We start from the raw sequence: 25,193 nt of genomic DNA on the forward strand, positions 1-25,193 counted from the left end.
GTACCCTACGTGGTCTAAACTAATCTGCAAAACCTTCAGTCCAAGGCTGACTGTACCCTCCTTGGTCTTAGGTAGCCTACAAAACCTTCATTTAAAGACTATCTGTACCCTATGTGGTCTTAGATAGCCTACAAAACCTGCAGTCAAAGACTATCTGTACCCTATGTGGTCTTAGCTAGCCTCCAAAACTTGCAGTCAAAGACTATCTGTACCCTATGTAGTCTAAACTAATCTGCAAAACCTTCAGTCCAAGGCTGACTGTACCCTCCTTGGTCTTTGCTAACCTAAATAACTTGCATTCCAAGGCTGACTGTACCCTCTTTGGTCTTAGCTAGCCTGAAAAAACTTGCAGTCAGAGACTATCTGTACCCTATGTGGTCTTAGCTAGCCTTGAAAACTTGCAGTCAGAGACTATCTGTACTCTATGTGGTCTTACCTAGCCTTGAAAACTTGCAGTCAAAGACTATCTGTACCCTACCAGGTCTTAGCTAGCCTACAGAATCTGCAGTCCAAGGCAGAGTGCACCCTACTTGGTCTTAGCTAGCCTACAAAACTTGCAAAGACTGTCTGTACCCTCCTTGGTCTTAGCTAGCCTACAAAGCCTGCAGTCAAAGACTATTTGTACCTTACGTGGTCTAAACTAATCTGCAAAACCTTCAGTCCAAGGCTGACTGTACCCTCCTTGGTCTTTGCTAACCTACAGAACTTGCATTCCAAGGCTGACTGTACCCTCTTTGGTCTTAGCTAGCCTGAAAAAACTTGCAGTCAGAGACTATCTGTACTCTATGTGGTCTTAGCTATCCTTGAAAACTTGCAGTCAGAGACTATCTGTACCCTATGTGGCCTTACCTAGCCTTGAAAACTTGCAGTCAGAGACTATCTGTACCCTATGTGGTCTTAGCTAGCCTTGAAAACTTGCAGTCAAAGACTATCTGTACCCTACCAGGTCTTAGCTAGCCTTGAAAACTTGCAGTCAAAGACTATCTGTACCCTACCAGGTCTTAGCTAGCCTACAGAATCTGCAGTCCAAGGCAGAGTGCACCCTACTTGGTCTTAGCTAGCCTACAAAACTTGCAAAGACTGTCTGTACCCTCCTTGGTCTTAGCTAGCCTACAAAGCCTGCAGTCAAAGACTATTTGTACCCTACGTGATCTAAACTAGTCTATAAAACTTTCAGTCCAAAGCTGACTGTACCCTCCTTGGTCTTAGCTAGCCTACAAAGCCTGCAGTCAAAGACTATTTGTACCCTACGTGATCTAAACTAGTCTATAAAACTTTCAGTCCAAAGCTGACTGTACCCTCCTTGGTCTTAGCTAGCCTACAAAACCTGCAGTCAAAGACTATCTGTACCCTACGTGGTCTAAACTAATCTGCAAACCTTCAGTCCAAGGCTGACTGTGCCCTCCTTGGTCTTAGGTAGCCTACAAAACTTTCAAAGAATATCTGTACCCTATTTGGTCTTAGCTAGCCTCCAAAACTTGCAGTCAAAGACTATCTGTACCCTACGTAGTCTAAACTAATCTGCAAAACCTTCAGTCCAAGGCTGACTGTACCCTCATTGGTTCGTAGGTAGCCTACAAAACCTTCAGTCAAAGACTATCTCTACTCTACTAGGTCTTAGCTAGCCTACACAACCTGCAGTCCAAGGCTGACTGTACCCTTTAACCCTACTTGGACTTAGCTAGCCTGCAAAACTTGCAATCAGAGACTGCCTGTGTCTACATGGTTTTAGCTAGCCTACCTAATTTGAAGTTCAGGGCTGACTGTACCCTAGTTGGTCTTACCTAGCCTACAAAACTTGCCATCAGAGAATAATTGTATCTACTTGGTCTTAGCTAGCCCACAAAAACATGCAATCTAAGGGTAACTGTACTCTTCACCAACATAGCTAGTCTACAAAACTTGCGGTCAAGGGATAACTGTTCTTTGCTTTGTCTTAGTTAGCCTTCAAAGCTTGCAATCCAAGGCTTGCCCTACACAGTTAAATGGTGACTGTACCCTGCTTGATCAGGAGCTAATTTTACCCTACCTGATGATAGCTAGCCTTTAAAGTTTAAGTCTAATGATAGCCAAATGTTCTTTGTTATGTTGTTTACTATACTTATTTAGAAAAGTCCATACTAGGTCTTAGCAAGCCTGAAAGTTAACAATCTAAGGGTAGCTGTTGTCTACATGGTCATAGCTATCCCACAAAGCTTGCAATCTAAGGCTAAATGTAGCTTTCTTGGTCCTAGCTAGCCTTCCAAGCTTACAATCTGGGGTTAGCCCTCTCCCTACATGGTTGTAGATAGCCTTCAAAGTTTGCAATCTAACAATAGCCAACTGTTATTTTGCTTGTTGTACCTATTAAGAAAAGTCGAATTGTACCTTACTTGGTCTTAGTTAGCCTTCAGAGCTTGCAATCCAGGGCTACCCTTACGCTATCCAGGTTGTAGCCAGCCTTTGTCTTTCAGTCAAAGGCTAACTGTACTCTGCTTGGTCTTAGCTAGCCTTCAGAGCTTGCAATCCAAGACTAACCTCACCCTAACTGGTCATAGATAGCCTCCAAAGTTTGCAATCTAACATTTGTTATGTTGTTTTGGGTACTTATTTATAAAAGGTCTAATCCTTCATAAACAGATATAAAAAAAAAAAATATATATTTTGCTTTTGTAAAAAAGCAAAAAAAAAAATATTTTTTTTTCTCTGTTTTGCCAAATTTTTCCAGGATAATTTACAGAATAAAATTTTGGCAAAATGTTTCCCTGATAATCTCATACTTGAAGGAAACATCGAGAAGGACCATATAGGAGTTTTCTTCAGATCCTGCAGTCTGATGTCATCTGTAAGCTGACTTTTTTTCTTCATACAGTGGCATTTATTTATTTTTGAGAATACATTTTTTTTTTCTTCGAATATCCTGAAAAGCTAGTCTTTAAAGTCTGCAATCTAGAGATAGCCTTTGTAAGCTGCCACAGACCTTCTGAGCAAGAAGCCACGGTTTGGAGTTACCACTGTTTGGTCTGCAAGTTTTGAAGGCAAACGGTGGCTTCTTGTCCATGTCCATTTTGGCTCTCGATTTTGCTGAAATTTTTTTACTGAAAATTTATAAAACATGAACACAGAAAGTTGTAATGTCAAAGTACAATTTTTTTTTTGACAGTGTTGAAAAACTGGCATGCCAAAAAAAAAAAAATCCACTGGTTTACAAATTTCCTTTTCAAATCTCCATTCTTGTACCGGATTATTGGGGAAAACTTTTGCCAAAATTTTATTGCGTAAATTATCATGGAAATATTAACCAAAACAGAGGGGAAAAAAAAACGTTTTGTCCATCTATATATTTCCCGTTTTTAGGCGATAGATCTGGATGGAATATTTCCAAAAATTTTCAAAATTTAGGATAGACAAAATGATTACACTCTATTACCAAAAGTATTGGGACGCCCCTGCCTTTACACGCACATGAACTTTAATGGCATCCCAGTCTTAGTCCATAGGGTTCAATATTGAGTTGGCTCCGCCCTTTGCAGCTATAACAGCTTCAACTATTCTGGGAAGACCATCCTACAAGGTTTAGGAGTGTGTCTATGGGAATGTTTGACCATTCTTCCAGAAGAGCATTTGTGAGGTCAGGCACTGATGTTGGACGAGAAGCCCTGGCTCGTAGTCTGCACTCTAATTCACCCCAAAGGTGTTCTATCGGGTTGAGGTCAGGACAGTCAAGTTCCTCCACCCCAAACTTGCTCATCTCTGTCTTTATGGACCTTGCTTTGTGCACTGGTCCAAATCATTTGGTGGAGGGGGGGATTATGGTGTGGGGTTGTTTTTCAGGGGTTGGGCTTGGCCCCTTAGTTCCAGTGAAGGGAACTCTTAAGGTGTCAGACATTTTGAACAATTTCATGCTCCCAACTTTGTGGGGACAGTTTGGGGACGGCCCCTTCCTGTTCCAACATGACTGAGCACCAGTCCACAAAGCAAGGCCCATAAAGACATGGATGAGCGAGTTTGGGGTGGAGGAACTTGACTGGCCTGCACAGAGCCCTGACCTCAACCCGATAGAACACCTTTGGGATGAATTAGAGTGGAGACTGCGAGCCAAACCTTCTCGTGCCTGACCTGACAAGTTCTCTTCTGGAAGAATGGTCAAACATTCCCATAGACACCCTCCTAAACCTTGTGGACGGCCTTCCCAGAAGAGTTGAAGCTGTTATAGCTGCAAAGGGCGGAGCCAACTCAAAATTGAACCCTACAGACTAAGACTTGGGATGCCATTAAAGTTCATGTGCGTGTAAAGGCAGGCGTCCCGATACTTTTGGTAATATAGCGTCCATGAGATTGAGAAGTTGAAAATCGGTGCCCTGTTGGGCAGCTCTCCAAAATGTTTGTTTTTCTCAGAAGACGTAGTTCAGTAGAAACGTTACAAAACAGATAATGCATTGAAATTTACAGCTCCTGCAGTTTGCTCATGCTGTGTTATTTGATTGCTCGGTAATTAATCGATTTGCTTGATGACTTTGTTGGACTATGTGGGACTTATTGATACAAAGGCGGAAAATACTGTTTGCACCATAAACATCATGAGAAAAAGAATTTGTGTTAACAGGAGTTATCGGGTGTGTGATAAGGCCGAAAATAGTTCCTCATAGGTTTACCATATGTGTTTGTTTATGGGTTGGAGAAACAATGCAACGCCCATTGGTGCTGGCACGACGGGTTGGTTGGTGTGTCTGTGCCAGCAATCACCAGCTGCTGGGCACATCCATTCTGAAACAAGAACGTCATCAACCTTTTATTTTTGTATTTTTGTGTTTTTCTTGTATGTTTTGTTTATATAGTTGTTTCCTGTTTTTGTTGTTTTTGTTATTTTTATGTCACTATTATTGTTAATATAGTTGAATTTCTAATAAAAAAAAAAAGGTTAACTTTTTCCCGCCCAGCCCCTGCGTCCCTTCAACTGGGGCTTTTATGCCCGGGGAGGGTGGTGGATTTCCCCATCGTGTGACCACTACGATTGGCTGTGATTGGCTGCCATAACCAGAGACCGAAAGCTGTGCCCAGTCCCTACGCTGGGAGTTAGCAGTGAGCAAGCTCTTTGCGCAAAGCCTTGGTTGTCGCTGGTCACCGTGTGGCAGAGGCGGGAAAATGGGTGGGCAGGAGGGGCAGCTGCCCTTGGGGCAGATGAGCAAGGAGAATAGACGCAAAGGTGGCACACCCATTCTATGGCATGTGTTAATAGTGAGGGAAAGGGGTGCAATTCTGGATCCTTGCCCTTGATGACCCAGTTCCGGTACTGCCATGTGGGCATCCCACCCTTTCTCTAGAACCCACTTTGGAGCCCACCTTTGTCCAAAACATGTACCAAGAGCCCTGAAGAAGGGAGGTAGGTAATTCCTCTGAAACGCGTTGGCCCAACATGTGTTTTTAGGCTTTTAAAAAAAATATTGTATTCTTCCATCAAGAGTCATATTACTTCGGACACCGGGCGCTCCTCCTTCCTCATCTGAGCTTGTTGTCTGCCCAAGAAGGGGCTTTCTTTCACTTCCTGTTGTGTCCACAGGACAGGAAGTGATGGCAAATCTCTCTCAATGGGGAAACAATGGTAGACAAGGTTTTTTTTAACTAGGGCCTGGGACAAGGGTTGGGCAAGAGGGGCAGCTGCCCTGTGCACAGTGGAGCAAGGGGACAAAGAATGGACAAGGGGCAGTAAGACCCATTCTACAGCACGCTTCAGCAGTGCAGAAAGGGGGCGCCGTTCCACATTGTTGACAAACCTGTCCCAGTACTGTTTTTAGCCATCTACTACTCCAACCAAGAAAAAAATATTAAAATAAATTCATCTCTTTTTTTTTTTTTGATGATCTTTTCCTGTGTAGAAAAAATGTGTGGAAGGAATTTTTGGCCTCCCTTAGGCTATAAAGTTGGTAAACACTTCTAGCTACAGGGGGTTGGGGGATATAATGATTTGATCCCCTGCAGATTGTGTAGGTTTGCCCACTTACAAAGAAATGAAGGGTCTATGATTGTTACCATAGGTGTATTTTATATGATAGAGACAGAATATCAACCAAAAATCCAGAAAAAAACACGATACAAATGTTATAATCTGAGTTGCAGTTCAGTGAGTAAAATAAGTATTTGATCTGGAAGCAAAACATGACTTAGTACTTGGTGGAGAAACCCTTGTTGGCGATCACAGAGGTCAGACGTTTCTTGTGGTTGGTGACCAGGTTTGCACATCTCAGGAGGGATTTTTGGTCCTCTCTTCTCTACAGATCTTCTCGAAATCCTTAAGGTTTCTTGGCTGTCTCTTGACAACTCTAATGCCGCGTACACACGAGCGGACTTTTCAACATCCAAAGTCCGACGGACTGATTCCGTCAGACTATTCGATCGTGTGTGGGCTGCAACGGACTTTTGATTTACCAAAGTCTGACGGACTTTAGAATATGGAACATGCTTCAAATTTTCCCGACGGAACTCCGCCGGACCCGGTCCCTTCGAAAAATTCGCTTGTGTGTATGCTATTCCGACGGACTAAAACCGACGCTAGGGCAGCTATTGGCTACTGGCTATGAACTTCCTTATTCGAGTCCAGTCGTACGTCATCACGTTCGAATCCGTCGGAGTTTAGTGTGATTGTGTGTGGCCAAGCCCGCTCAGTCAAAAAGTCCGTGAGAACTCTGTCGGAACTCCGGCAGAACTCCGGCAGAACTCCTTCGGAAGTCTGTCGGACATAAGTCCTCTCGTGTGTACGGGGCTTAAGTTTCAGCTCCCTCCATACATTTTCTATGGGATTAAGGTATGGAGACTGGCTAGGCTACTTCTTGACCTTAAGGTGTTTCCTCTTGAGCCACTCCTTTGTTGCCTTGGCGGTATATGTTTTGGGTCATTGTCATGCTGGAAGACCCGTCCACCACCCATCTTCAGTGTTCTGGCTGAGGGAAGAAGGTTCTCATCCAAAATTTTACAATACATGGCCCCGTCCATTGGCCCCTCAATGCGGCAAAGTTGGCCTGTACCTTTAGCAGAGAAACAACCCCAAAGCATCATGTTTCCACCTCCGTGCTTCACTGTAGGGATGGTGTTCTTAGGGTCAAAGTCAGCACTTTTTTTCCTTCAAACACGGCAAGTCAAGTTAATGCCAAAGAGATCAATTTTGGTCTCATCTGACCGCAGCACTTTCTCCCGATTCTTCTCTGAGTCATTTAGATGTTCATTGGCAAACTTCAGACCGGCCTGTACATGTGTCTTCTTGCGAAAAGGGACCGTGCAGGCGCTGCAGGATTGCAATCCATGGAGGCGTATTGCGTTACCAATGGTTTGCTTGGTGACTGGGGTCCCAAACTGCCTTGAGATCATTCACAAGCTCCTCCCGTGTAGTTCTGGGCTGATCCCTCACTTTTCTCATGATCATCCTCACCCCATGAGGAGAAATCTTGCATGGAGCTCCAGACTGAGGGCGATTGATGGTTATTTTGTATTTTCTTCCATTTGCGAATAATCGCTCCAACAGTTGTCTCCTTCTCACCAAGATTCTTGCTGATGGTCTTGTAGCCCATTCCACTCTTGTGCAGGTCTACAATCTTGTCCCTGACATCCTTTGTCCTTCTCACCAAGATTCTTGCTGATGGTCTTGTAGCCCATTCCACTCTTGTGCAGGTCTACAATCTTGTCCCCGACGTCCTTTGTCCTTCTCACCAAGATTCTTGCTGATGGTCTTGTAGCCCATTCCACTCTTTTGCAGGTCTACAATCTTGACTCTGACGTCCTTTGTCCTTCTCACCAAGATTCTTGCTGATGGTCTTGTAGCCCATTCCACTCTTGTGCAGGTCTACAATCTTGTCCCTGACGTCCTTTGTCCTTCTCACCAAGATTCTTGCTGATGGTCTTGTAGACCATTCCACTCTTGTGCAGGGCAGGTCTACAATCTTGTCCCTGACGTCCTTTGTCCTTCTCACCAAGATTCTTGCTGATGGTCTTGTAGCCCATTCCAACCTTGTGCAGGTCTACAATCTTGTCCCTGACGTCCTTTGTCCTTCTCACCAAGATTCTTGCTGATGGTCTTGTAGCCCATTCCACTCTTGTGCAGGTCTACAATCTTGTCCCCGACGTCCTTTGTCCTTCTCACCAAGATTCTTGCTGATGGTCTTGTAGCCCATTCCACTCTTTTGCAGGTCTACAATCTTGACTCTGACGTCCTTTGTCCTTCTCACCAAGATTCTTGCTGATGGTCTTGTAGCCCATTCCACTCTTGTGCAGGTCTACAATCTTGTCCCTGACGTCTTTTGTCCTTCTCACCAAGATTCTTGCTGATGGTCTTGTAGACCATTCCACTCTTGTGCAGGGCAGGTCTACAATCTTGTCCCTGACGTCCTTTGTCCTTCTCACCAAGATTCTTGCTGATGGTCTTGTAGCCCATTCCAACCTTGTGCAGGTCTACAATCTTGTCCCTGACGTCCTTTGTCCTTCTCACCAAGATTCTTGCTGATGGTCTTGTAGCCCATTCCACTCTTTTGCAGGTCTACAATCTTGACTCTGACGTCCTTTGTCCTTCTCACCAAGATTCTTGCTGATGGTCTTGTAGCCCATTCCACTCTTGTGCAGGTCTACAATCTTGTCCCTGACGTCCTTTGTCCTTCTCACCAAGATTCTTGCTGATGGTCTTGTAGACCATTCCACTCTTGTGCAGGGCAGGTCTACAATCTTGTCCCTGACGTCCTTTGTCCTTCTCACCAAGATTCTTGCTGATGGTCTTGTAGCCCATTCCAACCTTGTGCAGGTCTACAATCTTGTCCCTGACGTCCTTTGTCCTTCTCACCAAGATTCTTGCTGATGGTCTTGTAGCCCATTCCACTCTTGTGCAGGTCTACAATCTTGTCCCCGACGTCCTTTGTCCTTCTCACCAAGATTCTTGCTGATGGTCTTGTAGCCCATTCCACTCTTTTGCAGGTCTACAATCTTGACTCTGACGTCCTTTGTCCTTCTCACCAAGATTCTTGCTGATGGTCTTGTAGCCCATTCCAACCTTGTGCAGGTCTACAATCTTGTCCCTGACGTCCTTTGTCCTTCTCACCAAGATTCTTGCTGATGGTCTTGTAGCCCATTCCACTCTTGTGCAGGTCTACAATCTTGTCCCCGACGTCCTTTGTCCTTCTCACCAAGATTCTTGCTGATGGTCTTGTAGCCCATTCCACTCTTTTGCAGGTCTACAATCTTGACTCTGACGTCCTTTGTCCTTCTCACCAAGATTCTTGCTGATGGTCTTGTAGCCCATTCCACTCTTGTGCAGGTCTACAATCTTGTCCCTGACGTCCTTTGTCCTTCTCACCAAGATTCTTGCTGATGGTCTTGTAGACCATTCCACTCTTGTGCAGGGCAGGTCTACAATCTTGTCCCTGATGTCCTTTGTCCTTCTCACCAAGATTCTTGCTGATGGTCTTGTAGCCCATTCCAACCTTGTGCAGGTCTACAATCTTGTCCCTGACATCCTTTGTCCTTCTCACCAAGATTCTTGCTGATGGTCTTGTAGCCCATTCCACTCTTTTGCAGGTCTACAATCTTGACTCTGACGTCCTTTGTCCTTCTCACCAAGATTCTTGCTGATGGTCTTGTAGCCCATTCCACTCTTGTGCAGGTCTACAATCTTGTCCCTGACGTCCTTTGTCCTTCTCACCAAGATTCTTGCTGATGGTCTTGTAGCCCATTCCAACCTTGTGCAGGTCTACAATCTTGTCCCTGACGTCCTTTGTCCTTCTCACCAAGATTCTTGCTGATGGTCTTGTAGCCCATTCCACTCTTGTGCAGGTCTACAATCTTGTCCCCGACGTCCTTTGTCCTTCTCACCAAGATTCTTGCTGATGGTCTTGTAGCCCATTCCACTCTTTTGCAGGTCTACAATCTTGACTCTGACGTCCTTTGTCCTTCTCACCAAGATTCTTGCTGATGGTCTTGTAGACCATTCCACTCTTGTGCAGGGCAGGTCTACAATCTTGTCCCTGACGTCCTTTGTCCTTCTCACCAAGATTCTTGCTGATGGTCTTGTAGCCCATTCCAACCTTGTGCAGGTCTACAATCTTGTTCCTGACGTCCTTTGATGGCCCTTTGGTCTTGCCCATGACGGTGAGGTTTGAATGGAAGAAAGAGATTCTGTGTACGGGTGTCTTTTATACACATAACGAGTTGTCGTTAGGAGAACCTTCTTACATTGACAGGACTTATCTGTGTACCGCATGAGCACCTACTGTAGCCGGTCTGTAGGAGCCAGAATTATTGTTGGTTGGTAGGGGGTTAAATACTTATTTTACTCACTGAACTCAAGGTTGGACTTGACGGACTTGTGTCTTTTTTCAACCTCACCTACTATGTAACTGCAACTCCATTTATAACATTTGTATAAAGTGTTTTTTTCTGGATTTTCGGTTGATATTCTGTCTCTTCAAAATACACCTATGATAAAAAAAAATTACAGACCCTTCATTTTTTTCGTAAATGGGCAAACGTACAAAATCTGAAGGAGATCAAATAATTATTTTCCCCACTGTACTCCTCAAAAGCCGAAAGGGTATATTGAGCAGAATGGCTCAGCACTCAGCACTGGAGGTGGCTTGTTGTTTGCACTGACCCGAATGGTCCATGAACGTTTGGGCTCTGGTAGACCACTACTAAGCCATAGGCGCCATTGCTGTTTCAGAGGTCATGACCCGGAAACACTTTTATGGGCTCTTTCGTCACACCCAGCGTCTGGGGCACATTAGGTTTCCTTTCTATTGTGTCCCCAATTCGGCAACAGCCGGGGGGGGCGGGGTCACGGGCAACATTTTGAAAATTCTGCTCCTGTTGGTGGCCCTTGCTCCAGGAAGTAAAGCCCAGTTCTCACCATGAAGTAGTGTTGTAGAAAGAAGAGTCCGGATGGGCTGCACACCAGGCTGACATCTAAAATGCACAGTTCATGTGTGAAACGCATTAGCCGTTCCTCCCCACGTTTCAGCCCTGGCGTGCCCGGTCATCATCCCACCGTTTGCCTCAAGTGTGCTTCTGTGCAGAACCATCAACGTTTCAACATTTTGGTTGGATTTTTTTATTTTTATTTTTTGTTTTTCAGGTCAACAAGCCCGGCCCGAAGTCTGAAGAGGAGGCGAAATCTGATGTGGAGGATAAGGTAGGTGGACGAGCTGGTTGTGCAGATTTTTGGTTGGCCGCCATGGAGTTCTACAGCTTGAGTAATGAGCGTTGGAGGTGGCGGTGTCCTGTAGGCCCATTGTTCTCCATCATCTTTGTTTTTTTCGAGGGTTCACCTAAAACAGCTACAGGTTCGCAAGTAGAGAAGGATACAGGAAAGGATGTGAAGGCATATTGATTGGACACTGCGCTAAAATTTTCTTGCCCCCTCCCCTCCGAATCCACTTATCAACTATTTGCAGGCAGCACAGGTTCATAGGGGCAGCTGCTTTGGGCTCCACAATAGTGACTGGGCAGCTGCCCCTTTTGCCCTGTGTTAAAGATGGCCTGACTAGGCCCGGGGCAGCTGCCCATTTTGCCCTGCGTTAAAGATGGCCTTACTGGGCCCTGACTGGGCTCGGGGCAGCTGCCCCTTTTGCCCTGTGTTAAAGATGACCTGACTGGGCCCGGGCAGCTGCCCCTTTTGCCCAGTGTTAAAGATGGCCCTGACTGGCCCCAGGGCAGCTGCCCCTTTTGCCCTGTGTTAAAGATGACCTGACTAGGCCTGGGGCAGCTGCCCTCTTTGCCCTGTGTTAAAGATGACCTGACTAGGCCCAGGGGCAGCTGCCCCTTTTGCCCTTTGTTAAAGATGGCCTGACTGGGCTCGGGGCAGCTGCCCCTTTTGCCCCATGTTAAAGATGGCCCTGACTGTGCCCGGGGCAGCTGCCCCTATTGCCCTGTGTTAAAGATGGCCTGACTGTGCCCGGGGCAGCTGCCCCTTTTGTCCTGTGTTAAAGATGGCCCTGACTGGGCCTGGGGCAGCTGCCCCTTTTGCCCTGTGTTAAAGATGGCCCTGACTGGGCCCGGGGCAGCTGCCCCTTTTGCCCTGTGTTAAAGGTGGCCCTGCATATTGTTATCCTCCTGCAGAAAAGTCATGACTTTGACCTTTCCCTCATTTGCAAAAAAACTGTGAGATGTCCATATATGGACTGGGCTATAGAAGAGGCCTTTTGGATTAACTGCAGCATCAAGGGGTGTATTTGCAAAGTTATTCATCCTGTGAAACTGCATGTACATTCGTGATGTGCCAATGCCAAGCCAAATCGAATGTTACCAGGCTATTTTCTCTCCAGGTCAGATGTTCTTCATTCTGTTGAATCAGGAAAATACAGCAATATGGCCACTAGTTGGTGCTGATGATCATAGTCTATTAGGAGTATTTTCCTATGACCACTGCTCCTGTTTTCTATTGTATGAACCGTCTATCTACACATCTGTCGTGACATCATGCGGTAACTGGACGATCGAACGTGGACGCCATTGCCTGGCAGCTTTGCTTTAGTACAATTTTGCACTGACCATTATTATGTCCTAAGTCACGGTGTCTGTTCCATTAAAATGTTACAGCCGAGCCGTAGGGGTGCGCACCTGTGCGAGTTCCTATATCTCAAACCCGTCAACAACACTGACCAATCGGTAGTTAAGCTAGACCTGTGTGGTCAGTTTAGTTCCAAATTGAAATGCGGACACATTTTTTGTTATTCGGAAATTCTAACGTATCAGAATTTCCAAACTACAAAAGTAACAAATTTAAATGAATCCGAAATAACGAATCAAAAATTTGGACGAAATTCAAATTTGAATCGTTTTTTTATTGAATTTGAATCGTTTTCTAATCAAATTGGAATATTTTTCGAATCGAATTTGAATACTTTTTTCGAATTGCATTTGAATCGTTTTTTAATCAAATTTTAATAGTTTTCAAATTGAATTCAATTGTTTTCTAATCGAATTTGAATAGTTTTCGAATTGAATTTGAATACTTCACGAATTGCATTTGAATCGTTTTCTAATTGAATCTGAATTCATTTCTAACTGAATTTGAACCGTTTTCAAATCGAATTAGAATTTCTGAAAATAATAAAATAGAATAGAAAATAAAGGAATGGAACAGAAAAAAATAGAATAGAAAAGAATAGAACAGAAAAAAAATAGAATAGAGTAAAAGAGAACAGAATGCAAAATAAAAGGATAGAAAAAATAATAAAGTAGAATAGAAAATAAAAGTGTAGTGTAAAACTGAATAAAATAGAATAGAAAATAAAGGAATTGAATGGAAGAAAAAATAGAATAGAAGAAAATAGAATAGAAGAAAATAGAATATAACCCAATCTTCTGAAATTCGAATTTTGAAAAGAATTCAAATTTGAATAGAATAGAAAAGAATAGAATGGAAAATAAAATAGAATAGAATAAGCTAGAAAGAATATAACAATATAACTGTTTTCCAAAATTTCTAATTTCATATAGAATAAATTCAAATTCAAATAGAAAGGAATAGAATATAATAGAAAAGAATAGAATAGAAAAGAATGCAATAGAATAGAAAATAAATGTGTAGTGTAAAACTGAATAAAATAGAATAGAAAATAAAGGAATTGAATGGAAGAAAAAATAGAATAGAAGAAAATAGAATATAACCCAATCTTCTGAAATTAGAATTTTGAAAAGAATTCGAATTTGAATAGAAAAGAATAGAATAGATAATAGAATAGAATAAGATCGAAAGAAAATAACAATATAACCGTTTTCCAAAATTTCAAATTTCATATAGAATAAATTCTAATTCAAATAGAAAAGAATAGAATATAATAGAAAAGAAAACAATAGAAAAGAATGCAATAGAATAGAAAATAAAAGAATAGAATATAAAAGAGTAAAACAGAACAGAATGCAAAATAAAAGAATAGAAAAAATAGAATAGAATAAAAAATTTAAGAGTAGAGTAAAACTGAACAAAATAGAATAGAAAATAAAAGAACATAATAAAATAGAATAGAAAAAAAAGATATTGAATTGAAGAAAAAAATAGAATAGCAGAAAATAGAATATAACCTATCCTTCTGAAATTTAATTTCGAAAAAGAATTTGAATTTGAATAGAAAAGAATAAAATAGAAAATAACAGAATAGAAAATAAAATAAAATAATAGAATAGGCTAGAAAGAATAAACAATATAACCGTTTTCTGAAATTCTAATTTCGAATAGAATAAATAATAAATAGAATAAATTATAATTCAAATATAAAAGAATAGACTAGAAAATAATAGAAAATAGAAAATAATATAAAATACTAGAAAATAATAGAATAGAAAATAAAGGAATGCAATAGAATAGAAAATAAAAGAATAGAATATAAAAAAAGTAAAACAGAACAGAATGCAAAATAAAAGAATATAAATAAAGGGATAGAATAGAAAAGAAATGAAAAAAGAGTAAAAAAGAATACAATAGAGTATAAAATAAAGGAATAGAATAGAAAAAGTAGAATAGAATAGAATACAATAGAAATAATTTAACCATCTTCTTTTGAATTTTGAATAGAATAAATTCGATTTTGAATGGAATTCACTTTGAATTTGAATGGAATCTGAAATATTCAAATTGTTTTGAATTAAAATAAACGAAACAAATTGTGAAAATGAATTAAAACGAAAGGAATTTATGTAACAAACGAATTGGAGGCGGGTCCCATGATTGGAGGCGGGTCCCATGATTGGAGGCGGGTCCCATGATTGGAGGTGGATTCACATGACCAGTGCCTAGGCCACAACCCGTCTCTGTTGGTGGAATTGGTCGTGTCTCCCCCCCCCCCCCCCATGCCAGAATAAGCTCCTCGGGGTGACACGTGTTTCCTATATTTTTAAAGGTTTTAATAAATCGGGGATTTTATTTTTGGGCTGTGGGGCATCTCTGATGGGTGGCGGTGCCCGAGGTCGGATCTTCAATCTTTCCTACATCCGTCACCGGTAATTCCGGCTGGCCGAGTTGTGTTTGCTTTCCCATGATTGTGAGCGAGGCGAGGCGAGGCGAGAGACGGTGTGTGCGGGAGTGTCTGCAGAGTCTACAACATGGGAAATCTCCTGGCTTTACCGGGGCTCATCCGGAGGTGGCCAACCCTATAAAGACCCTTCATTACCTGTGATACCCCCTTGTGTCACATTGTAATACTATGACTTTATGTTACACGCTCTCTTTTCATCATACACTATATTACCAAAAGTATTGGGACGCCTGCCTTTACACACACATGAACTTTAAGGGCGTCCCAGTCTTAGTCCGGAGGGTTCAATATGGAATTGGCTCCGCCCTCTAAAGATATAACAGCTTCACCTCTTCTGGGAAGGCCGTCCACAAGGTTTAGGAGGGTGTCTATGGGGATGTTTGACCATTCTTCCAGAAGCGTATTTGTGAGGTCAGGCACTGATGTTGGACGAGAAGGCCTGGCTCGCAGTCTCCGCTCTAATTCATCCCAAAGGTCTCCTATTGGGTTGAGGTCAGGACAAAGTTCCTCCACCCCAAACTCGCTCATCCATCTCTTTATGGACCTTGCTTTGTGCACTGGTGGGCAGTCATGTTGGAACAGGAAGGGGCCGTCCCCAAACTGTTCCCAAAAAGTTGGGAGCATGAAATTGTCCAAAATGTCTTGGTATGCTGACGCCTTAAGAGTTCCCTTCACTGGAACTAAGGGGCCAAACCCAACCCCCACGCCATAATCCCCCCTCCACCAAATGAGTTGGAGCAGTGCACAAAGCAAGGTCCATAAAGACATGGATGAGCGAGTTTGGGGTGGAGGAACTTCACTGGTCTGCACAGAGTCCTGACCTCAACCCGATAGAACACCTTTGAGATGAATTAGAGCGGAGACTGAATGCCAGGCCTTCTCACCCAAAGGCAGGTGTCCCAATACTTTCGGTAATATAGATTATTTCCTCTTATAAAAAGGAAACAAATCAACTCCAGGTCAGTTATCAACATTGCAAAAATCTTAACAGAAGCCATTAGATCCACTTTCCTAAATAAAAGCCGAGTTTAAAGAGTAACTCCACTTTTGTTGGGAAAAAACCCCTCCCCCTCCGGGTGATCTCTGTACATGGCGGGGATTTTAGCAAACTGTGTTGCAGATTCCGACCTTTTATTATTCTGAAGAAATCCTAGTTTGTCTGTCTGTGTCCATGTGGGAAAGTGACTCTAATGGGAGCGGTTTCACAATTATCAAGCGGCTGCTGCACCTGCAGGGCTCCAGTGAGGAAAGTGGCAGGGTCTGCATCCCTTTAGATTTCCTATTTGGAGTATCCTCACCAGAAATTATATTTTTGTTGCAGGGGATGCCTGAAATCTAACTTTTATCTTAGTGCAGACTTCTGGAAAAAGAATCAATAAGCCAATCACACAAGTAGGAAATTACATTTTTAGGGGGGGTGTTCTGTATACCATCTATGTACTGAGCGCCTCCAGGTGGCCATTTTGCATTTTACAGGCAATGACAGAGCTAGAGATTAAAAAGGGAAGATCATTTTTAATAAAATTCAACATATTTTTTATTTTTATATTTGTTAGTTTTTTTTTTATTATTTGCTATTTTTTTATTTGCTATATTTATTTATTTATTTATTTAATTTGCTTTTTTTTTTATTTGCTATGTTTATTTATTTGTTTTATTTGTATTTGCTATTTTTTATTTGCTATATTTATTTATTTACTTTATTTCCTATTTTTTTAGTTGCTATATTTATTTATTTTATTTGCTATTTATTTTATTTTCCTTTTTTTTTTAATTTGATTTTTTTTTTTAAAGTTTGCTGGGAAGGCCAGATTTGGATAGGTATGGAGAGTGGGTGGGATCTGATGGTGTATCCTCCTCTGCATCTTATGTTGTACCGCCTGGCTCAGCTGATTTATTTTATTTGCTATTTTTTTTTTTATTTGCTATAGTTTTTTATTTATTTTATTTGCTATTTTTTTTTACTTGCTATTTTTTTATTTGCTATAGTTATTTATGTATTTTATTTGCTATTTTTTATTTGCTATTTTTCTTTATTTACTATATTTTTTGAATTTTTTTATTTCCTATTTTTTTTTGCTTGCTATTTTTTAATTTGCTATTTTTTTATTCTTTTTATCTCCCATTTTTTTTATTTCCCATTTAAAAAAAATTTTTGCGATTTTTATTTTATTATTATTTATTTATTTTTTGCGATTTTTTTTTTTTCAAAAGTGGAGTTACCCTTTAAGTTTGCTGGGAAGGCCAGCTTTGTATAGGTATGGAGAGTGGGTAGGATCTGATGGTGTATCCTCCTCTGCATCTTATGTTGTACCGCCTGGCTCAGCTGATTTATTTTACTTGCTATTTTATTTTTATTTGCTATAGTTATTTATTTATTTATTTTATTTGCTATTTTTTTTTTATTTCCTATTTTTTTTTTCAAAAGTGTAGTTACCCTTTAAGGTTTGCTGGGCAGGCCAGCTTTGGATAGGTATGGAGAGTGGGTAGGATCTGATGGTGTATCCTCCTCTGCATCTTATGTTGTACCGCCTGGCTCAGCTGATTTATTTTATTTGCTATTTTTTTTTTTATTTGCTATAGTTATTTATTTATTTTATTTGCTATTTTTTTTTTTTATTTGCTATATTTATTTATTTATTTCCTATTTTTTTTTTTTTTTGCTATTTTTTTTTATTTCCTATTTCTTTTTTCAAAAGTGGAGTTACCCTTTAAGTTTGCTGGGAAGGCCAGCTTTGGATAGGTATGGAGAGTGGGTATGATCTGATGGTGTATCCTCCTCTGCATCTTATGTTGTACCGCAGCTGATTTATTTTACTTTTTGCTATTTTTTTATTTTTTTTATTTGCTATAGATATTTATATATTTTATTTGCTATTTTTTTTTATTTCCTACATGTATTTGTTTATTTATTTCATTTCCTATTTTTTTGTTTGCTATTTATTTTTTATTTGCTATATTTATTTATTTATTTTATTTGCCTTTTTAGGATTTGCGATATTTCTTTTTTTTTTTCTTTTTTTTGCGATTTTTTATTTTTATTTTTATCATTTAAAAAAAAAAAATTTTTTTACTCAAAAGTAGAGTTACCCTTTAAGTTTGCTGGGCAGGCCAGCTTTGGATAGGTATGGAGAGTGGGTAGGATCTGATGGTGTATCCTCCTCTGCATCTTATGTTGTACCGCAGCTGATTTATTTTACTTTTTGATTTTTTTTTTTTTTTTTATTTGCTATAGATATTTATATATTTTATTTGCTATTTTTTTTATTTCCTACATGTATTTATTTATTTATTTCATTTCCTATTTTTTTGTTTGCTATTTATTTTTTATTTTGCTATATTTATTTATTTATTTTATTTGCCTTTTTTTGGATTTGCGATATTTCTTTTTTTTTTTTTTCTTTTTTTGCGATTTTTTTATTTATTTATTTTTGCCATTTTTTTTACAATTTTTTTTTTTTTTACTCAAAAGTAGAGTTACCCTTTAAGTTTGCTGGGCAGGCCAGCTTTGGATAGGTATGGAGAGTGGGTGGGATCTGATGGTGTATCCGCCTCTTCATCTTCATCTGGCTCAGCTGATTGGTTAAGACGCAGGCGTGTCCCCAGCCACCCGTCCTTTATGGATCAGCTGAGCTGGCAGCGGTACAGAGGAAAGTCGAGGATGAGAGCAAATCACCTGCACTTCCTTCACTTGTATCCTGATCATTATATCACGTGTTCCTGAACATGGGACTAGACATGTGCGCCCAGGAAAATTTCTTTTAGTTTTCGGATGCGTTTGTTATGTAGAAATTTTTTGTTTGTATGTTTTCGTTGTGTCTGTTTTGTTTTTGGGATTTGTTTTGTATATTCGTTTATACCGGCTGGCTTCTAAAAGTTTCAAAAAAGTTTTTATAAGGCTTTATTCTATTTTGGGACAGATCTGAATTTATTGTGAATAATATCTGGATGTCGAGGAGCGGGCAGCCGCCGCATCCCCAACCCGGGCAGCTGCCCCAACCTTGACTCCTCTGCTGTCAGCGGGATTCCCCGCTGACAGCAGAATGTAAACAAAACAAAATGTAAACAATTTTTTTTTGTTTTAAACAGCCCCAATCCCAAGCTAAAATGTTTTTAAAAATGGCGTGCGCCCCCCCCCCCCTCAAAATTCACACCAGACCCTTATCTGAACATGAAGCCCGGACCCCTCAGGAACCATAACAGGCCACATGGTGGGATGCTTCGGGGGAGGGGGGACAAGGCACATGGGGACAAGGGCCTCTTCCCCACAACCCTGGGTGGTGGTTGTGGGGGTCTGCGGGAGGGGGGAATATCAAAATATGAAAGCCCCCTTTAACAAGGGGGCCAGCAGATCCGGTCCCCCTCCCCATGTGAATGAGTAGGGGGTACCGCTTCTCATTCACCCCAAAAATATTCTACAGTAAATAAAAACACAAGTCCTTTATGAAAACACCCCCCCCTCAAAAAAAAAAAATGTCCCACGAAGTAGGTCCAACGTCTATAACAATGAACGCTGACGCCGCGAGAAATCACCTGTATTCCCCAACACGGGACATTGTATCATCTGTATTCCCCAACACGGGACATTGTATCATCTGTATTCCCCAACACGGGACATTGTATCATCTGTATTCCCCAACACGGGACATTGTATCATCTGTATTCCCCAACACGGGACATTGTATCACCTGTATTCCCCAACATGGAACATTGTATCATCTGTATTCCCCAACACGGGACATTGTATCATCTGTATTCCCCAACACGGGACATTGTATCACCTGTATTCCCCAACATGGAACATTGTATCATCTGTATTCCCCAACACGGGACATTGTATCACCTGTATTCCCCAACACGGGACATTGTATCACCTGTATTCCCCCAACACGGGACATTGTATCACCTGTATTCCCCCAACACGGGACATTGCATCACCTGTATTCCCCAACACGGGACATTGTATCACCTGTCTTCCCCAATACGGGACATTGCATCACCTGTATTCCCCAACACGGGACATTGTGTCACCTGTATTCCCCAACACGGGACATTGTATCACCTGTATTCCCCAACACGGACATTGTATCACCTGTATTCCCCAACACGGGACATTGTATCATCTGTATTCCCCAACACGGGACATTGTATCACCTGTATTCCCCAACACGGACATTGTATCACCTGTATTCCCCAACACGGGACATTGTATCACCTGTATTCCCCAACACGGGACATAGTATCATCTGTATTCCCCAACACGGACATTGTATCACCTGTATTCCCCAACACGGGACATTGTATCATCTGTATTCCCCAACACGGGACATTGTGTCACCTGTATTCCCCAACACGGGACATTGTGTCACCTGTATTCCCCAACACGGGACATTGTATCACCTGTATTCCCCAACACGGGACATTGTATCATTTGTATTCCCCAACATGGGACATTGTATCACCTGTATTCCCCAACACGGGACATTGTATCACCTGTATTCCCCAACACGGGCCATTGTATCATTTGTATTCCCCAACATGGGACATTGTATCACCTGTATTCCCCAACACGGTACATTGTATCACCTGTATTCCCCAACATGTGACATTGTATCATCTGTATTCCCCAACACGGGACATTGTATCATCTGTATTCCCCAACACGGGACATTGTATCACCTGTATTCCCCAACACGGGACATTGTATCATTTGTATTCCCCAACACGGTACATTGTATCACCTGTATTCCCCAACACGGGACATTGTATCATTTGTATTCCCCAACATGGGACATTGTATCACCTGTATTCCCCAACACGGTACATTGTATCACCTGTATTCCCCAACATGTGACATTGTATCATCTGTATTCCCCAACACGGGACATTGTATCATCTGTATTCCCCAACACGGGGCATTGTATCACCTGTATTCCCCAACACGGGACATTGTATCATTTGTATTCCCCAACATGGGACATTGTATCACCTGTATTCCCCAACACGGTACATTGTATCACCTGTATTCCCCAACATGGGACATTGTATCATCTGTATTCCCCAAGACGGGACATTGTATCACCTGTATTCCCCAACATGGGACATTGTATCACCTGTATTCCCCAACACGGGACATTGTATCACCTGTATTCCCCAACACGGGACATTGTATCACCTATATTCCCCAACACGGGACATTGTATCACCTGTATTCCCCAACATGGGACATTGTATCACCTGTATTCCCCAACACGGGACATTGTATCACCTGTGTATCTCCACATGTTATATGATCCTTCCTTTTGTGGTGTCAGACAGGACTTCTACATTTTCATTGGTTTCTGCTAGCTGTGTTTCCTGTGCCTAGGGGTGGTATGCAGGCTCTTATAGTATCCATTGCAAGCCATTTAAACATTTGCTGTCATGCAAACTGACACAGAATGCGAACATTTCATATATAACTACACAGAGGTCACGTCTAGCGAGGTCACCAAGGCAGGAAGGTTTTTCATGGACATCCGTGTCCCACACGAGAAGGTTCCTCTCCCTACCTGTGTGGTCACTGGGGCTGGAAGCAATGGGAAATCTCCCCAATGGGGACACAGACCAACAAGGGATCTAAGCCACTCTAATGCTATATAGTTTTGGCTTGAGTCCCATTGTAACCTGGGTCTAGGTCACCCCTGATGAACCCCCTGAATATGACGTGTGGTGAGGGCGGTTCTAGGTCACCCCTGATGAACCCCCTGAATATGACGTATGGTGAAGGCGGGTCTAGGTCACCCCTGATGAACCCCCTGAATATGATGTATGTTGAAGGCGGTTCTAGGTCACCCCTGATGAACCCCCTGAATATGACGTATGGTGAAGGCGGTTCTAGGTCACCCCTGATGAACCCCCTGAATATGACGTATGGTGAAGGCGGGTCTAGGTCACCCCTGATGAACCCCCTGAATATGCCGTATGGTGAAGGCGGTTCTAGGTCACCCCTGATGAACCCCCTGAATATGCCGTATGGTGAAGGCGGGTCTAGGTCACCCCTGATGAACCCCCTGAATATGCCGTATGGTGAAGGCGGTTCTAGGTCACCCCTGATGAACCCCCTGAATATGCCGTATGGTGAAGGCGGGTCTAGGTCACTCCTGATGAACCCCCTGAATATGACGTGTGGTGAAGGCGGTTCTAGGTCACCCTTGATGAACCCCCTGAATATGCCGTATGGTGAAGGCGGTTCTAGGTCACCCCTGATGAACCCCCTGAATATGCCGTACGGTGAAGGCGGGTCTAGGTCACTCCTGATGAACCCCCTGAATATGACGTGTGGTGAAGGCGGTTCTAGGTCACCCTTGATGAACCCCCTGAATATGCCGTATGGTGAAGGCGGTTCTAGGTCACCCCTGATGAACCCCCTGAATATGCCGTACGGTGAAGGCGGGTCTAGGTCACTCCTGATGAACCCCCTGAATATGACGTGTGGTGAAGGCGGGTCTTGGTCACCCCTAATGAACCCCCTGAATATGCCGTGTGGTGAAGGCGGTTCTAGGTCACCCCTGATGAACCCCCTGAATATGCCGTATGGTGAAGGCGGGTCTAGGTCACTCCTGATGAACCCCCTGAATATGACGTGTGGTGAAGGCGGTTCTAGGTCACCCTTGATGAACTCCACAGCTTTCCCCCCCCTTGTTGATTGGCTACATCTCCTGTCCATGGTATTCCTTTGATCAGGCTGCTTTATAAACCCCCAGAAGCTGATCAGGCAAACAGGATTCGCAGCAATCTTTTATATATATATTGTATTTTTCCCCATCTGAGCAGAAGAAAAAGGAAAATGGCGGACCGCGCAAATCGTCTTCAAAGAAGGAGAAAGGGAAGGCAGCCACTCTGCAGACCCCGGAGAAGGAGATGAAGGCCCAGAAGAAGGCCGAGAGCTCCAAGAGCAGCACACTCGGGAGATTGTTTAGGCCGAAGGTTTGTATCTGCGGAGTTCTTCCAGAGGACCCGACTGTCACCGCATGGCAACTTCACCAACGTGCAAAACTGTTTTTAGGTTCTAGTTGGTTGCCCAGCCTGAAGCTGCCATCGGTGATAGAGGGCATCTGTGTCCATCCACCAAACCACCTAAGGTCATCCACTCATCCATCGTCATCATTACATGCTACTAATATGCTAACGTAAGACGCCATGTATGTCAACCAACGTGCCAACTAATCTGCATCCCTGTCCTAATATTTTATCCTTTTTTGTGTCATTTTCTAATCGATTGAAACTCCGAAGTCAATGGGAATAAGCCTTGTAAAGGGGCGACCTTACCCTCGGAAAATGCTTATTGCCCGAGCGCCAGGCTGACCCTGAAATACTTCCTAATGGTGCGTACACACGGCTGGACTAGGTGCGACGGTCTTTCCCGCCGGACTTTCGGCGGAGTTCCGACTGACTTTTTGCGAACGAACGGACTTGGACATGCACGAACGGACTAAGTCCGTTCGAAAAGCCATTGGTTTTGAGCGCAATGACGTCAACGGGGACTAAACAAGGAAGTTCAATAGCCAAGAGCTTCCCTTGCGTCATGTTGGGTCCGTCGGACCAGCACACAGATGAACGGTTTTGTTTGCGCTTTCTAATCGACCCGGCAGAGGAAAGAGGAGGCGTGGGGGGGGGGGGCGCATTTCTGAGGGGTGGCACCTTCTCCCAGAATTTGGGGCACGGACCTGCCAAAACAGGTCCTTGTTGCCCCCCCCCCCCTGAAAGGTGCCAAAGGTGGCATTGGAAGGGGGGGGGAGCAAATAAGCAGAGGTTCCACTTTTGTGTGGAACTCTGCTTTTAAAGTGGTTGTAAACCCTTACAAACCACTTTGACCTACAGGTAAGGCCTAGATTAAGGCTTACCTGTAGGTCCAAGAAATATCTCCTAAACCTACACAGTTTAGGAGATATTTACAAAAAGACAGCCAACGCTGTCTACGGCGCATGCGCAGGCGCACTAAGCATGCCGCTGCTCACGGCGATATGACGTCATCGCTGCTCCGGCACTGTGAGTGGCCGGAGCAGCGATATACGGAAAGAAGATGGACGCTCCATGCTACAGGGGACATCGGTGACATCATAGGCTCCTGTGTCAGGTAAGTGACACATAATGGGCTACTATGCGATGCGATGCGATGCGATGCATAGTAGCCCATTAGGCTTTACCTTTGCAGGGAGACAAAGAGGAAGTAACACCCATCAGGGTTTACTTGCTCTTTAATGAATATGGATTATAACATCTCTATCTGTATTACCTGGTGACACCACAAGAGGGCGGTAGTGGTCAGAAATCTTTGTATTCACGGCATTTTTTAGCCATGTGATTGTAATTGTTGCATCTCATTGTACTTTTTATTTTTTATTTTATATATATAGAGATCCTTATCCTTGTGTGTTAGCTTTGTGAGACTATTTAAGTTGGCTCAGAAGTATGCATCAGATGAATGCCATAAATCAGGGTTGGACTCAGTCTGGTATAATAGATGCCTGGGATGTTTTCCTTCACTTGGTCAAAGTTTTTTAGTACAGCAAACATGCAGAGACGTGCAAATTCCCCCTTTTTTTTTTTATAGAGAAAATAAGCAGTTATTTGTTTGTTTAATCTGCCGTCTGCATCTCCTGTGGATTCCCATCTGCAAGATTTCTGAAAGTAGTTCCTTTCCTATTAAACTATATCTAAAGCCCAAACCTTTTTTTTCTTTTTGGCTTTAGAATTAGAGTAGGAAAGGGTTGCAACTTGTCATTGCGATTTTGAACAAATCGCAATGACAAATTGCGCTGGCGTGAACCGGGCCTTAATGTTTAATTTGAGATTGGCGCGGCAGAACACCGGCTTCGTGTGTATAAATGTTCATTGTGGAATGTTTATCTTGTTCTCTGTATTTTCCTTGAAATAAGGAGGTTTCCCTGTAGCAGTGATATCCTGAATGTAGTGGAATAGATGGGATCCGACCCTCCATGAGGATCACCATTGATTTGGTTCCTATCTCTCTGTAGCCGCGTTTCCTTTGAAGGGTAAAAAAGATTTTGTAGATTTCGAAAAACCCGGGGACATCCTACTAAAAATTTCCATCCTCGTCTCCTCTGAGTGTGTCTGTTAACATGAAAAAAGTGTAACAAAGTTTCATTGTTTGTTTACATTGCACATATTTACATATCAGCGTTTGTTTACATTGTGCATGTTTAC

At 42.5% G+C, this 25,193-nt stretch overlaps 1 protein-coding gene across 11 annotated transcripts in view; it reads left to right on the top strand.

Annotated features, from left to right (window-relative positions):
• The window catches only part of BCAS1 (brain enriched myelin associated protein 1), a 129,247-nt gene that overhangs the window by 50,191 nt on the left and 53,863 nt on the right, over nt 1-25,193 (top strand). For 9 of the 11 annotated variants that reach the window (XM_077460557.1, XM_077460555.1, XM_077460563.1 and 6 more), the window contains exons 6-7: nt 11,084-11,140; nt 22,800-22,952. In XM_077460557.1, the coding sequence (XP_077316683.1) occupies nt 11,084-11,140; nt 22,800-22,952 (210 nt within the window). The remainder of the gene's footprint in view (nt 1-11,083; nt 11,141-22,799; nt 22,953-25,193) is intronic. The other 2 variants (XM_077460561.1, XM_077460560.1) reach the window with 1 other exon arrangement.

This window comes from Lithobates pipiens, unplaced genomic scaffold (genome assembly GCF_037356315.1).
Source record: "Lithobates pipiens isolate NorthernLeopardFrog02 unplaced genomic scaffold, aLitPip1_a1.2 Scaffold_28, whole genome shotgun sequence".
NCBI classification, from domain to species: domain Eukaryota; kingdom Metazoa; phylum Chordata; class Amphibia; order Anura; family Ranidae; genus Lithobates; species Lithobates pipiens.